This window comes from Palaemon carinicauda, chromosome 33 (genome assembly GCF_036898095.1).
Source record: "Palaemon carinicauda isolate YSFRI2023 chromosome 33, ASM3689809v2, whole genome shotgun sequence".
Lineage (NCBI taxonomy): Eukaryota > Metazoa > Arthropoda > Malacostraca > Decapoda > Palaemonidae > Palaemon > Palaemon carinicauda.
Genome location: NC_090757.1, coordinates 13,426,160 through 13,443,659, shown reverse-complemented (window position 1 = coordinate 13,443,659; position 17,500 = coordinate 13,426,160). Strand labels below are relative to the sequence as shown.

At 33.9% G+C, this 17,500-nt stretch overlaps 1 protein-coding gene across 2 annotated transcripts in view; it reads right to left on the bottom strand.

Moving 5' to 3' along the window:
* Nucleotides 1–14,280, bottom strand: part of LOC137625862 (E3 ubiquitin-protein ligase RNF216-like) — a 67,175-nt gene extending 52,895 nt beyond the window's left edge. Inside the window, exons 1-2 of one of the 2 annotated variants that reach the window (XM_068356782.1) lie at nt 13,558–14,280; nt 12,941–13,505 (exon numbers count right to left, since the gene is read on the bottom strand). In XM_068356782.1, the coding sequence (XP_068212883.1) occupies nt 12,941–13,410 (470 nt within the window). In that variant the 5' untranslated portion in view covers nt 13,411–13,505; nt 13,558–14,280. The remainder of the gene's footprint in view (nt 1–12,940; nt 13,506–13,557) is intronic. The other variant, XM_068356780.1, reaches the window with a different exon arrangement.
* Nucleotides 14,281–17,500: the final 3,220 nt, after the last annotated feature.

The following is a 17,500-nucleotide window of genomic DNA, read 5'->3' as shown; positions in this document are numbered from 1 at the left end:
GCAGAAATTATATTTAGTATTGTTTTTTCAACACTATATAAACATATATATATATATATATATGTGTGTGTGTGTGTGTGTCTGTTTATATATATATATATATATATACATATATATATATGTATATATATATATATATATATATAATATACCTTTCTTTCTGATTATAGGTACGTTAACATGGTGAAAGGGTTTGTGTTTTGTCATGATCAGCAAAGCTGTACTAGTCAGTGCCACCCTTACTACGTTTGATTTGCTATCAACGATCAGACTAAAATTTCCCACCATCACCAATCCGCAATGGCCAGCTTTGTGATGATGAAATGGCCAAACCCCAGACATAAATAAGGCCATACCTGAGGCGTATGTCCTGCAGTGGACAAGAAACTGCTGCATATGTTATGTGTGTGTATATATATATATATATATATATATAAATATATATATATATATTTTTATATATATATATACAGTATATATATACATATAACTGTATATATATATATATATATATATAACTGTATATATATATACATATAACTGTATATATATATATATATATATGTGTGTGTGTGTGTGTGTACCATCATCATTACATCTCCTCCTACGCCTACTGACGCAAAGGCCCTCGCTTAGATTTCGCCAGTCGTCTCTATATTGAGCTTTTAAATCAATACTCCTCCATTCATCATCTCTTACTTTACGCTTCATAGCCCTCAGTCATACATGCCTAGGTCTTCCAACGTCTTCTACGTACTAGACAAAGGCAAATTCGAGTCTAAAAGACCCAGATAGAGTACGAAACGTTTAAGCTAACATTGCACGCAAGTGGAAGATCAATATGCAATTACTGATGTCATTGAAAGCTTCTTCCATCTCTAATATCCCCTGAGTATAATTTAAGACTCTACCGAGAGCTTTAATCGCTTTGTCAAAAGACAAAAGCTCTTTACCTATGCAAATATTAATTTCTTTCTCGACTGGGCCTTCAACCCATTAAGATATTTCTTCTGGAATTTATCAGTTTCTTCGTATTTCGTAGTCGGAGGTTCGATGGCATTTTCCGTTTTTTTTTTCTTATATTATTTTGTTTTTCACTTTTGCTTTAGTTTGCTGTGACAGACTGCTTGAACTCGTTAGTTCCTTTGCTCGCTGCAACCTCACCATCCTTATGAGCTAAGGAGGGGGGTTTGTGGGAGCCTATAGGTCTATCTGCTGAGTCATCAGCAGCCATTGCCTGGCCCTCCTTTGTCCTAGCTTGGTTGGGGCTCGGGAGCTTATTATATGTATATATAGTCAGTCTCTCTAGGACATTGTCCTGCTTGATAGGGCAATGTCACTATCCCTTGCCTCTGCCATTCGTGAGTGGCCTTTAAACCTTTAAACTCGTCAAGCAAATTTTCTTTGGCAAACTGATGATGGCAATATAAGCGAAAAGAAAACACGAAGACTTCATTTTTAGATGTTTTCTTCTGATGTTAAAAAGTTTTAACATAATTCTAATGTTTTTTCTTGGGAGGTTGAAATGCTTGACATTCTATTTTTTTTTTTTTTATTTATGAGAAAGTTTGACGTTCTGTTAAAAGGATAGACATTCCGTTATATTTTTTTTAGCTGTTAAAAAGTTAAACATACTTTCCTTTTTTTCTTAAGCTGTTAAAAAGTTTAACATACTTTCGTTATTTTCTAGAGCTGTTAAAAAGTTTAACATAGTTTCATTGTTTTCTTGAGCTGTTAAAACGTTTAACATACTTTAATTTTTTTTTCTAGAGCTGTTAAAAAGTATAACATACTTTCATTGTTTTCTTGAGGTGTTAAAAGGTTTAACATACTTTCATTGTTTTCTTGAGCTGTTGAAAAGTTTAACATACTCTCATTGTTTTCTTGAGCTGTTAAAAAGTTTAACATACTTTCGTTATTTTCTTGATCTGTTAAAAAGTTTAACATACTATCATTATTTTCTTGAGCTGTTAAAAAGTTTAACATACTTTCATTGTTTTCTTGAGCTGTTAAAAAGTTTAACTTACTGTTATAGTTTTCTTTATCGTTTATAAAGTTTTGCATCGTTATATATCAAGGTATAGCCCTGTACTCATAAGTCAGTGTGATTAATTAAATTCCACGCTTCACAGATAATGAACACACGATTGCGTGTCATAATACTATAAAAATTTTCACCCAATACATAAATCATCATCATCATCATCTCTTCTTAGGCCTATTGACGCAAAGGGTCTCGATTATATTTCGCCAGTCGTCTCTATCTTGAGCTTTTAATTCAATACTTCTACATTAATCATCTCCCGCTGCACGCTTCATAGTCCTCAGCCATGTAGGCCTGGGTCATCCAACTCTTCTACTGCCGTGTGGAGTACAGTTAGGTATCTGGTGAATTGATCTCTCTTGGGGAGTGCGAAGAGCATGCTTAAACCATCTCCATCTACCCCTCACCATGATCTCGTTCACATATGGCATTCGAGTAATTTCTCTTATCCTGTCAAATAGATTGTTGGATTGTTCAAAAGGACAAATATGATCTATCCATGATTTCTAATCAACGATGTCAGGACAAAAATTTAATCTTCTGATCTTAATGTAAATTTGAGTATTTTTAAACAATAATAATGACATTTTCATTGATTGGTTTTCATTGTGTATTTAAATGTTACTGATGTTATTTTGTATCACCCAATAATTTACATTGTGGAAGTGAATGTTTTTTTTATCTGTGACTGCCTCCTGATAGTTGAAACGTCTTGATAATAATATACTGTATATATATATATATATATATACTCACATGTATATATCTTTATTTATATATATATATATATATATATATAAAGATATATATATATGTGAGTATATATATATATATATATATACATATATATATATATATATATATTTATATATATATATATATATAAAGATATATATGTGAGTATATATATATATATATATATATGTATATACTCACATATATATATATCTTTATTTATATATATATATATATATATATACAATGAATAGACAATGTCTTGATGGCGTCCAAAAGTCGAGGATGGTTTCTCTTCGGACAGAATGTCCTGCAAAAGTTTAATAGCAGAAATATATTTACTTTTCTCCCTTTATTGTTTGGTGTCGACACGTGTTTCGGATCATTATGCGACCCTTCTTCAGGACTACATTGAGTTTGGAAATACACTTTAATATATATGTTATGGTGGTGAGAATTTTATACAAAATTATTTGGATATTTAGAGAAACATTCAACATGTGTGAGCGTGCGTGTGTGTGTGTGTGTATATATATAGATATATATATATATATATATATATGTATATATATATATATATATGTATGTATATATATATATATATATATATACTGTATATATACATACATACATACATACATATACCAAGGCACTTCCCCCAGTTTTGGGGGGTAGCCAACATATATATATATATATTTATATATATAATATATATATATATATATATGCATATATATATATATAAAATATATATATATATATATATATATAAAATATATATACATATATATATATATATATATATAGAGAGAGAGAGAGAGAGAGAGAGAGAGAGAGAGAGGCTATGTATGTATGTATTTATGTATATATACATACGAATATGTATGTATGCATATGAATCAATTACACAAGTATCCATAAATACCCAATGTACAGCACTCATATAATAATTCAAACATTACACAGCACATCCATGTAAACACGTACTGTAAATTTTTCCTCTCACGGTTGTACCCAAATAGATGAGAGATGAACCGGGGGATCAAGGGGTCAGGATGATGCAATGCATTTTAAGCGAGGTCAGAGGTCAACAACCTGGGATGTTATGGCCACGTGTTGAGGTTGGTTGGTGGGGAGTGAGGAGGAATTGGGAGGAACCTGTTAGGGAGAGAAGATCAAAAAGGAGGTAGAGAATTAGGTGAAGAGATAAGGTGAAGGATGATATGGAGAGAAGAGGTTTGGTGAAAGAGGATGCCTTTGATAGAAGGCATAACAGACGTAAGCGGAAAGACATGTCGGAGGCCTTCGTTCTCCAGTGAACTATTGTAACGGGTCATGATGATCATATATATATATATATATATATATATATATATATATATATATATATATATATATATATATATATAGAGAGAGAGAGAGAGAGAGAGAGAGAGAGAGAGAGAGAGAGAGAGAGAGAGAGAGAGAGAGAGAGAGAGAGAGAGATACATACATACATACATACATACATATATATATATATATATATATATATATATATATATATATATATGTGTGTGTGTATATTGTATGTATGTATATCTCTTCTTCTTCCCCACCGTTATTTCTACATTAATGGGTCGGTTGCCTTAAGCACCCTCTCCAATGCCTTCTATGGAGAGGGTGCTTAATTAAGGCAACCGACCCATTAATGTAGAAATAACGGTGGGGAAGAAGAAGAAAAGATATACATACATACAATATACACACAAATATATACGGTATATATATATATATATATATATATATATATATATATATATATATATATATATATATATATATATATATATATATATATATGTATATATATATATGAGATCATCATCAGCCGTTACTATAATTCACTGGAGAACGAAGGCCTCCGACATGTCCTTCCGCTTACGTCTGTTTCTGGTCTTTCTATACCAGTCCACTCCCGCGAACTTTCTTAGTCCGTCAAAGTCCGCCAATCCATCGTCTTCTCTTCCTTCCCCTGTTTCTTTTGCAATCTGTTGAGACCCATTCTGTTATTCTTAATGTCTATCTATTGTATGTCATTCCCATCTTATGTCCTGCCCATGTCCATTTCTTTTTTCTTAAATGTCATTAAAATGTCCTCTACTCTACTTTGCTCTCTTATCATGTTGTTCTTTTTCTTTCTCTTAGTGTTATTCCCATCGTTATTCTTTTCATATCTCTGAATTGTAACTAGCTTATGTCCTAAGGCTTTAGCAAGGCTCCAATTTTCTGATTTTGTGAATTTTCATATATATATATATATATATATATATATATATATATATATATATATATATATATATATATATGTGTATATGAATGCTTCTCAGTGCATACAATATATTAAACAAGAAATTTCATGGTAGAACCTAGGAAAGAGTTTTTATTTTCAATTTAATGCTTCTGATTTTACATTTCTTTCTATTATTTTATTCAATAAAATTTTGAATGGCAAAAAGCTTGGAGTGAAAAATTCAATATTCTGTCTTTGTTCATTGTAATATTGATAAGATTGATAAGGATACTAACTGTTCGTAGGTAATGAATAATTTCATTCAGCGATTATTGTATTCGAGTAATATTTTCCTTTGCAATTTTCCCATATCAGAATAATCTGATAAATTTAGTAAAAGATCAGAGATTTCGCTGCCTCTTTGGAATTAGACCATTTTCAGAAATATGTTTCAAAGGGTTTAAAGGCTGCTCATGAATGGCAGAGGTCAGGACAATGCCCTAGAGACTGACCATATTATACATACGATCAGCGCCCAAGCCTCCTCTCCACCCAAGCTAGGACAAAATAGGGCCAGGCAATGGCTGTTGATGATTCAGCAGATAGACATATAGGCTCCCTCAAACCCCCCATCTTTAGTTCACAAGGATGGTGAGGTTGTAGCGACCAAAGGATCTATTGACGTTGAGCGGGACTCGAACCCCAGCCAGGCAATTACCAGGCCTCCACAACCTTTATAGTATTTTAATTGTTTCTTAGGTCTTAAAAAGTCTAAAGGTCACTCAGAAGTATTAATTTTTATGTCCCATGTATGGGTTGTGGTGGCCTATTGGAAGCGTCCCTATGTGGCATTCGCTAGACTTCGGTTCAAGTCCTGCTCAAACTTGGTAGTTTCTTTAGTGTCTGCAACCTCACCATTCTTGTGAGCTAAGGAAGGTCTTTTGGAGGAGCCTCTAGGTCTATCTGCTGAGTCAACCTCCCTGATCCTAGCGTGGATGGAGAGGTGGTTTGGGCGCCGATCATATGCAAGGTCTGTTATGTAAGGTCAGCCGGCGCGCAGATTATAATTTAAAGGTCTCGGTTAGTGACGCCAGTCCCGCCAAGTCCAGGATTATTAATCCTGGCCAAGCCAAAGGTGAACCAGGAATCCTATCATCGGTGTTGGCTTTGATGAAATCAAATTCTGAAACTTTTAGTGAACGAGAACGATTAACTGTATTGTCATTTGACGAGATGAGTATAGTGAGTGAATGGTGTTATGACAAGAACATTGACATATTATATAAACCACATATGAGAGTGCAAGATTGACATATTATATAAACCACATATGAGAGTGCAAGTGGTAATGTTCAGAGTGCTGATAGGTAAATGGAAACAACAAATGTACTTTGATTTTGACGAATCCAATATGCAGGAAAAATTCATTGATTTGATAAAGGAATTGGAATACGCAGGTTATCCAGTGGTGGCAATAGTGCATGATTTAGGGGCCTTCAATCTTAGGTTATGGAAAATATTTTGAATCGACCCTTTATGTACGAAAACATCTATCCAGAATCCATGTGCAGACATAAAAATATTCCTTTTTGCATATGTTCCTCATTTACTCAAGTTAGTCAGGAATAATCTTCTAGATTTAGGGTTCACGTTTCCAAACGGATATGGAATTTCCGATCATCCGATAAAAGAAATGGTGATGGAATCTAAAACAGAGTATGGATTGGCTTACAAAATAAGTCAGATTCACTCCAACGTTCAAGGGACAGAACGGCAGCGGGTTAAATATGCTGCACAGTTGCTGTCAAGAAGTTGCTGTAATTCTCTTAGTTTTCTAGGTAGAAAGGGGCTTTTCGAGAATAATGAAACGGAAGCAACAGGTCAGTTCATATTGTTAATGGATGAATGGTTTGACATTATGAATACTTCATCCATGAAAGGCGACAAACCTACTCGATGTGCTTTCGGTATAAATTTGGAGTATCAGACAAGTGTTATGAACAAAATTATTGACATCATGTCAAAAATGCGAGTGATAAAAGTTTTCAGTAACAAAATCAATGGATTGCTAGAAAAGGAAAAGAAACATCTCTATCAATTTCAAAAAGGAATAATTTTATCTTGCTACTCTCTTCTAGGCTTGTTTGACATGCTCAAGACGTCTTATGAAGTCGATTATATCCCAACAAGGAGGCATAATCAAGACAGTCTGGAGGATTTATTTCCTTGTATTAGGCAGATGAGTGGCCCACATGATCATCCTAACGCAGTAAATTTAAAATACAGATTGAAAAAATATTTGTTAGGGAAAGAAATAGCCCATGATAAGTGAAAAGTGTAACAGTACTAGATGCGATGAAAACAAAGACTGCCTGTCTATAGTCCATTTCTTTTATCGAGGCATATTTGCACCGACTCGCAGGGGTGCCCTTTTAGCTGGGAAAAGTTTCCTGATCGCTGATTGGTTGGACAAGATAATTCTAACCAATCAGCGATCAGGAAACTTTCCCGAGCTAAAAGGGCACCACTGCGAGTCGGTGCAAATATGCCTCGATAAAAGAAATGAACTATAATACATTAGTGTCCAAGTGTTCATCTATACAGGGGAAAACATCACATAAAGAACGAGAAATTGCCTTGGAAATTTGTCTTACCAGTCTCATCTTAAGAGATACTGAATCTAATCAAGAATCATGGATAGAGGGTGATGAGTTTCTTGAATTAATTGAAACACGCAAAGAGAATGAAATACCTGCAAGTACATTTAGTTCTGTAACAAAGGTATATAGGAGGTTATTTAGTTCAAATAGAAATAAATTTCTACCTCATACTTGGGAACGTTTCATTAGAAGGGGCCAGCGTTCGATCCCAAGTATGAGGTAGAAATTTGTTTATATATATATATATATATATATATATATATATATATATATATATATATATATATATATATATATATGTGTGTGTGTGTGTGTGTGTGTGTGTGTGTGTGTGTGTGTGTGTGTGACTTTAGAGAGAGAGAGAGAAAGAGAGAGAGAGAGAGAGAGAGAGAGAGAGAGAGAGAGAGAGAGAGAGAGAGATCAAAACAAGATATTTCTCTTAGCTATTTGTTTGCCTATTTTCTTTGAAATTTCCTGAATAAGGAAAACAAAGGTCAGGTGTTGTTGCAGATGATAAATGTCGGATAGATGTAATGAACAGAGGTGGTCTTCATGTACCCTCAGATTCTTTCTTTTCCCAATTAAGCAAGATGAGAGAAATCTTTTTAGCTGTCCATGGTGAAAAATTAGGAGCGGGAAATAATTGTAAAGAACTCTTGCTGACGAGATGAACCTTATCGGCTGATATTATATATTTCTTTGCAAAAATATCTGTATTATACAGAATTAGACATTTAAACAGAAAAATTGATTTCAATAAAAAAAAGTCGAGAGATTGGAGAAGTATGAATAGGAAATATATGAAAATTGTTAAATACAGATTTCGTAAGTAAATTATTAATTCATTCGTGAACCTGCAAATTATATTTCATTTATATTTGAGAATTGTATAATAGAAACATTGTAAATAAATTCATAACTTATTTGTGAACCGCCAAATTATATTTAATTTATATTAAAAAATTATATAGTGGAAACATTGTTAATAAATTGACAACTTATTTATGAAACTACAAATTATATTTCCTTTATATATGAAATTTTGTAAAATAGAAACATCGTGAATAGAGAAATTATTTATGAAATTGTAAATTATATCTTACTTATACTTTAATATAAGAAATTAAATGAAGTTATTTTATTTCATGTTTTCTCTAACGATGCTACGAATAATTTAGTATAAAAAATCTCCAATTTCTAAGAGAGAGAGAGAGAGAGAGAGAGAGAGAGAGAGAGAGAGAGAGAGAGAGAGAGAGAGAGAGAGAGAGAATATCAAATAAGAAAATAATTTGATAAGAGAAGGGTAAAGAGTATATAAACAAAGGTAAATACGCAAGGGTTCCTTTAACAATATGGCCGCAGTGACGTCATGCGCAGAAGTGGCTTAAATCGTACCGCTGTCTGGCCGACCTTACATCTATAGACCTTGCATCTTTAGTTATCTACGGGCCAACCAAGGGAAAGGCCCGTGCCAACAACAAGTGTTGGCTTTAATACCCCAACAACAACACAACATAGACCTTGATCATATGCATGTATGGTCAGTCTCTAGCGCACTGTCTTGCTTGTTAGGGCAATGTCACTGTCCTTGCCTCTGCCATTCATGAGTGGCCTTTAAACCTTTAAACCATGTCTTTTAAAACTCCCGTTTGGTGGCTCAAATTTCCAGCTCGTCGTATTATCTTCATTACCTCCGCCAACGAAGTTAGAAGGAGGTTATGTTTTACCCATTGTTTATGTGTTTGTTTATGAACAGCTTCCTTGTCACAATTTTCATCGTAGAGTAATGAAACTTGCAAAAATAAAAGTTAGAAAGGATTAGATTTGGGAAGGTCAAGGTCAAAGGTCACTGTCAAGTAAAATGTGCAATTCACGTAATCAGCCAAAAAATTTGGCAACGTTGTCAGAGAGACTTTAAACTTGGTTCATATTTGAGTGTATGAAAATCCACGCCAATTATTACATGTTAAGTTCAAAGGTCAAGGTCAAGGTCGAGAAATAAGCTGCGTGGCAGATGTTTGCGCTCTATTGACTGCCCCTCTAGTTTATTCAGAAATATCCTACTGCAGTTTTATCGTTCTAGTAAGAGGATGGAATATCGTTCTAAAAATCAAATTTCTCCTTTATTTATAAAATCTCATGCTTAGTCTAAGGAATTCTCTGCCTAGAATATTAGATCTTTTAATTATTATCCAGCCTGGTCTCTAAAAACCTAATTTGTAGCCGGTCCGGTGTCTGAAAACCTAATTTTTATCCGGTCTGGTGTCTGAAAACTTAATTCTTGTCCAACCTGGTATCAGAAACCCTGATTCTTATCCGGTCTTGTATCTGAAAACCTGAATCTCATCCAATCTTATATCCGAAAACCTAATTTTTACCCGGTCTGGTATCTGAAAACCTAATTCTTATCCAACCTGATATATGAAAACCTAATTTGTATTCGGTCTGGTCTGTGGAAACCTAATTTTTATCCAGTCTGACCTCTGAAAACCTAATTGGTACCCGGTCTGGTATCCTAAAACCTAATTTTTATCCAATTTTATATCATAAAACCTAATTCTTATCCAGTCTGGTATCATAAAACCTAATTCTTATCCAGTCTGGTATCATAAAACCTAATTCTTATCCAACCTGATACCTGAAAATTCTTTTTATCCAACCTGGTATCAGAAAACTTAATTCTTATCCAGTCTTGTATCTGAAAGCCTGATTCTCATCCAATCTTATATCTAAAAACCTAATTTGTATCCAGTCTGATCTCTGAAAACCTAATTTGTACCCAGTCTGGTATTTGAAAACCTAATTCTTATCTAACCTGATATATGAAAACCTAATTCTTATCCAACCTGATATATGAAAACCTAATTTGTATTCGGTCTGGTCTGTGGAAACCTAATTTTTATCCAGTATGACCTCTGAAAACCTAATTGGTACCCGGTTTGGTATCCTAAAACCTAATTCTTATCCAATTTGGTATCATAAAACCTAATTCTTATCCAACCTGATATCTAAAAATTCTTTTATCCTACCTGGTATCAGAAAACATAATTCTTTTATCCTACCTGGTATCAGAAAACTTAATTCTTTTATCCTACCTGGTATCAGAAAACTTAATTCTTTTATCCTACCTGGTATCAGAAAACTTAATTCTTTTATCCTACCTGGTATCAGAAAACTTAATTCTTACCCAATCTTGTATCTGAAAACCTCATACTCATCCAATCTTATATATAAAAACCTAATTTGTATCCAGTTTAGATCTCTGAAAACCTAATTTGTACCCAGTCGGGTATTTTAAAACCTAATTCTTATCCAACCTGATATCTGAAAACCTAATTCTTATCCAAACTGATATCTTAAAACCTAATTTGTACTCGGTCTGGTACCTGAAACCCTAATTTTTATCCAGTCTGACCTCTTAAAACCTAATTGGTACCCGGTGTGGTATCTGAAAACCTAATTCTTATCCAGTCTGGTATCATAAAACCTAATTCTTATCCAATTTGGTATCATAAAACCATCTAATTCTTATCCAATCTTATATCTGAAAAATTTTTATCCAACCTGATATCTGGAAACCTAATTCTTATCCAACCTGATATCTGGAAACTAATTCTTATCCAACCTGATATTTGAAAACCTAATTCTTATCCAACCTGATATCTAAAAACCTAATTTTTATCCAACCTGATATCTGAAAACCTTTTTTCTCGTAATTCAGATATTCAGACTAAGGCCTGAAAACCTCGTTCCAGGCATCTAAATTATCATTATTCCACCTGTGACCAAGTTGTGGAATTTTCTTCCTAATCGGGTTTATGAAACAGTAATTCAAACTTGCAGCAAATGTTTTTATGTTGAACAGGCTGACATAAGTCTTTTTATAGTTTATATATGACATATCTGTTTTGATGTTGTTACTGTTTTTAAAATGATTTATTATTAATTTTTTCATCGTTTATTTATTTCCCTATTTCCTTTCCTCACTGGGTTATTTTTCCCTGTTGGAGCCCTTGGGCCTTTAGCATCTTGCTTTTTCCAACTATGGTTGTAGCTTGGTTAATAATAATAATAATAATAATGATGATGATAATGATAATAATAATAATAATTGATAATAATAATTAATAATAATTAATAATTAACAATTAATAATTAATAATTGATAATTGATAATGGATAATTGATGATAATAATGATAATAATAATAATAATAACAATAATAATGATAATAATAATAATAATAAATAGCGTTTGTAACCATTCCTGCTTATTGTCTTGAAACCCCTGTCTAATGTCTGAAATGGTTTGCCCATTGTTTAAAATCTTGTTTGCTTTCTTAAGATATTATGTCTAGTAACTGAAACGTGATGTTTACTTTGAATCACAATGCTGATATGGCATATCTTTCCCCATGCCTGATAAGTGCAGAGTGCTTTTCAAATTTATTGATAGCGCAAGTGCTTTTTAACATCCAACTGAGAAGTACTGTTGTTTTCAACTCCTTACATTTAAAAATGATTTCATTTCTACGAAACAGCCACTCTGATATCTAAAGTGTAATCAAAGATAAGATAAGGAAATGAGTGGAAAATGGTGATTAAGAGATTTTCAAACTCTTGCTTAATTCAAGTACAGTAAATAATGTAATAATGCTATTAATTTATTACTTGAACTAGTGCTAGTTAAATCGCTCATTCAGAGGCAGGACTATGATTACTAAAGATAAGATATGTCTGATACTCGATTAATTTCAATTACGAATTCTTGGAATTATGTTGCGGTATAATGTTCAATGACTAAAGCTTCATCTATAAAGACCTTAATATAATTTCAAGTTTACATAGTTTTGATTGTTGTTGGTATAGGGACAATATTTATAAACCCAAGTATTCCTGTTCATATCACAACACTAGAGTTTTAAGAAATACAAAAAAAAGATATCAATTTTTTTATTATGTTTTTTGTTAAAACTCCAAATGTATAATCATTATACTGAGTTCATTGTAGATCTTTTAAGTAATTCTAAATCTATTTGATAAAATGAAATAAGAAGTTGAATTATGGCAAAAAGATAATTTTTATCGTTTTCTACTTTTTATTCCATTTTCCTGTATTTCATAAATGTGGTCAATTCCAATGTTCATGAAAATGAGGAATAACTGAAAAACTCCCAAATGATAACATTAACATTCACACATTGTTTAGGAAGACGGAAAATTGCCTTACATTTTCTGGAGGTACTCGGGATCAGCATCCATGAACATCTCCGCCAAGGACACAACCTGTGCCATGACTCTTGCTTCCACGTCCCCTTCGGTCTCTTCTTTGGGTCTGGCATTTCCCTCGTTAGATCCCCCGAAACGTTCCTTCCGAATGGCACCTTGATTCTGATGGCCACTGTTATGAGGCACCGACGCTTGGCGATGACCATTCGGTGTGACCTCGTCAGTGAAATCATAGGTAGATGGGTAATAAATCTCACCTCCAGCAGCGTCTATTCCGTCTTTCGATCTCTTCTCCCTGTCACTGTCCTCGTTCTCCAGCAGATACTGGATCAAGATCTCGACGTCTTTGTTATTCTCGCACTGCAGGACGTGATTGCGTATGAAGGATTTGTCAACGTTACGCACAACACACGAGACGAAATCCACCTTTTCTGAATACCATCTCTCCCAGTCTTCTATGACGCCCTCCATTGCATGTTAGGATCTGAGTGGCCTTCTCTCACAAGGGCGATACCTTGACGTCTTTCTCTAAGGATCCTAGTGGTCTTCTCTTAAGAGGGTAATACCTTGACGACTTTCTCTAAGGTTCCCATTGGCTTTCTCTTAAGAGGGTAATACCTTGACGTCTTTCTCTATGGATCCCAGTGGCTTTCTCACGCAAGGACGATATGTGGATATCTTTCTCCAAGGATCCCAGTGACTTTCTCTCGTATGGGTGATACCTTGATGTCTTTCTCTATGATCCCAGTGGCTTTCTCTCACAAGGTCGATACTTAGATGTCATCCTCTAAGAATTCCAGTGACTTTCTCTTGCAAGGGCGATAACTTGACGTTTTTCTTTAAAGATACCAGTGGCTTTCTGATGCAAGGGCGATACCTTGACGTCTTTTTCTAAAGATCCCAGTGACTTTCTCTTGCAAGGGTAATACCTTGAAATCTTTATCTAAAGATCGCAATGACTTTCTCTTGCGAGGGTGATACCTTGAAATCTTTATCTAAAGATCGCAATGACTTTCTCTCGCAAGGGCGACATCTTGACGTCTTTTTCTAAGGATCCCAGCGACTTTCTCTCCCAAGGGTAATACCTTGACGTCTTTCTCTAAGGATGCCAGTGACTTTCTCTCGCAAGGACAATACCTTGACGTCTTTTTCTAAGGATCATGTTGGCTTTTTCTAGCAAGGGCGATACTTTGACGTTCTTCTCTAAGTATCCCAGTGGCTTTCCCTCGCGAGGGCGATACTTTGACGTCCTCCTTGAGATCCCTGTGTCTTTCTTACGTCCTCCTCTCAAGGGAAATCTCGTTCGTGAAAAGGCAACAGAAATGCAACTAATACGCTTAGCTGAATGACAAAAGCGATCTTTATCGTTCTCTATCAAATAAAAAAAAAAAAAGATTAACAGAGTCGCCTGATAATGTAATTATCATTCGTATTGATAAGATTTATCTTATCGAAAAACCGCATTTTTCTTGTGAAGAATGTTTATCTCATGAATACGGATAAACAATTGTATTCCTTTTGAATGTTAGAAAGTAATTAGTACATTAGCGAATTCTGATATTTGTGTAATGACAGATACTCAGTTTTTGCAGTTACATGTGAAATTATGTTATTTTACATGTTGGTTTGATACCTGCCGTATTATGTGTCGTCACATTGACTTGTACTAATACACTATATGTATATATAATATATATATGTATATATATGTGTATATATATATATATATATATATATATATATATATATATATATATATATACACTTTTATATATATAATGCTGTGTTGGTCTTTCACTGGAGCCAAGGGAACGGACTTAGTACAGTATATATATATATATATATATATATATATATATATATATATATATATATATATATATATATATATATATATATATATATATATATATATATATATTTGTGTGTGTGTCTGTCTGTCTGTCTGTCTATCTGTCTCCAAACGTATGTGTCATTTTCATCTTCAAGATTGCTATTATAGATTATACATATCGAATACTTCATTGAACAGGAATCAGGTATAATTACACAGAAAACAGAAAGAAAGAAAGTTCTATTATGGAAATAAATATTAGGCAAGTCCTCTCTAATTGGTTGACTCTCGGGTTCGTCATTATCAAAATGACTGTTTGGATAAGGAACTTGGCGTCGTGCAAGCATGGTCTTCTTTATAGCAGTTTCCAAAATTAAATTTAATTCGATGGGAAGCAAGTGCTGATTATACATTGCAAAATAAGTAAATAACACTGTGAAAAGTACAGGTCTCTGCAAGGACCTGCAACCAACATGTGTGAGAAAATCTGAAGGAAAGAAATGCCTGTTTTTCAAAGTGAAAAATGACTAACATAAATTTTCATATTTTGGGAATAAAAGAGTACTCGTATTCCCTCCCCTAGCCACTTCCCGCAGCAACCCACGCCCTCTGTCTTTCTCTCTTAGTGAAAAGTTGTCCTCATAAAATAATGTCTCAAAAACATACGTCAGAATTTTGTCGTCTGTGTGAAGTTGGACCAGCACGCACTATATTACCTCCCAGAAGCAGAAGAAGAGTCCCCCGCGACCTTTCTGTCCAAACTTTGCCGCAATATTTTACAGGACATGCCTCCACTTTTCATCTCTTTTATTGGCTCATTAGGCTGCTCAGCGCTAGAGCTGGGGAGTTTCTTTCTCGATATGTCGGTTCTTCGTTGTACAACTTCTATCTGTAGGTAGGTAGGTAATTAGGTAGATAGGTAGCTTGGTAGGTAGGTAGATAGGTAGGTAGGTAGCTTGGTCGGTAGGTAGATAGGTAGCTTGGTAGGTTGGTAGGTAGGTAGCTTGGTAGGTAGGTAGGTAGATAGATAGGTAGCTTGGTCGGTAGGTAGATAGGTAGCTTGGTAGGTAGGTAGGTAGGTAGATAGGTAGCTTGGTCGGTAGGTAGGTAGGTAGGTAGATAGGCAGGTTGCTAGGTAGGTACGTATTAGATTGCCTGCCCAATAGCAAGAAACGGGCTCTTGCACTGAGGAGGGAATCTACTATCGGTATCATAAAGGCTGAAGAATAGATATGGACGCTCGTTCCAAAAACTATAGGTGTAATTTCAAAATATTTCGTGAGCGCTGTGAAAAGCAATAGGTGCACGCTGTGATCGGCAGTTTCGAAATATTTCGTGAGCTCTTTTTCAGTAATGTTGGCTGAAATACATCTCTTTTTCCCAATAGTTATCGCCACTGGTCTCAAAATGTTTAACCGAAAGTATGCATCGAAAGTTTTTGATGTTAGGGTACATAATAAGACATTACGAAAACTCAGTGGATAACTGGTCATTAAATAAATTTTAATTTATACACAAATTATGTATATTTACTTTTTTACCATTATTATTATTATTATTATTATTATTATTATTATTAGCTGAGCTTAAAACCTAGTTGGAAAAGAACAGAGCTATAAGCCTAAGGGCTCCAACAGGGAAAATAGCCTTTTGAGGAAAGGAAATAAAGAAACAGAATAGTCTGTCTGAGTGTACAATCCAGCAAGAGAACTCTAACCCAAGACAGTGGAAAACCATTGTACAGGGGCTATGACACTACCCAAGAATAGAGAACAATTGTTTGATTTTTTATGTCCTTCTCCTAGACGAGCTGTTTGTCTTTGCTAAAGAGTCGCTTCTACCGTTATTATTATTATTATTATTACTAGCCAAGCTACAACCCTTGTTGGAAAAGCAAGATGCTATAAGCACAAGGGCTCCAACAGGGAAAAATAGCCCAGTGAGGAAAGGAAATAAGGAAATAAATAAATGATGAGAACAAATAAACAATAAATCATTCTACAAACAGTAACAACGTCAAAACAGATATGTCATATATAAACTATAAAAAGACTTATGTCAGCCTGTTCAACATAAAAACATTGCTGCAAATTTGAACTTTTGAAGTTTTACTGATTCAACTACCCGATTAGGAAGATCATTCCACAACTTGGCCACAGCTGGAATAAAACTTCCAGAATACTGTGTAGTATTGAGCCTCGTGATGGAGAAGGACTGTCTATTTTAATTAACTGCCTGCCTAGTATTACGAACAGGATGGAATTGTCCAGGAAGATCTGAATGTAAACGATGGTCAGAATTATGACAAATCTTATGTAACATGCACACACACACATATATATATACTGTATATATATATATATATATATATATATATATATATATATATATATATATATATATATATATATATATATATATATATATATACACACACACACACACACGCACACACACATATATATATATATATATATATATATATATATATATATATATATATATATATATATATATATATATATATATACATATATATATATATATAATCGTAGGTGATTACATTCAGGAAAGCGCAACTTTCACTTTCAATTTATTTTTGGATCAATTACATAAATGAATAATGAAGCGCTTCATATCCGAAAATTACCCAAAATCTTTGCACTAATCGACGCTAAAGTTCAGGATTATGCAAAAGATACAGCAGCTGGTGCTTGCATCATAATC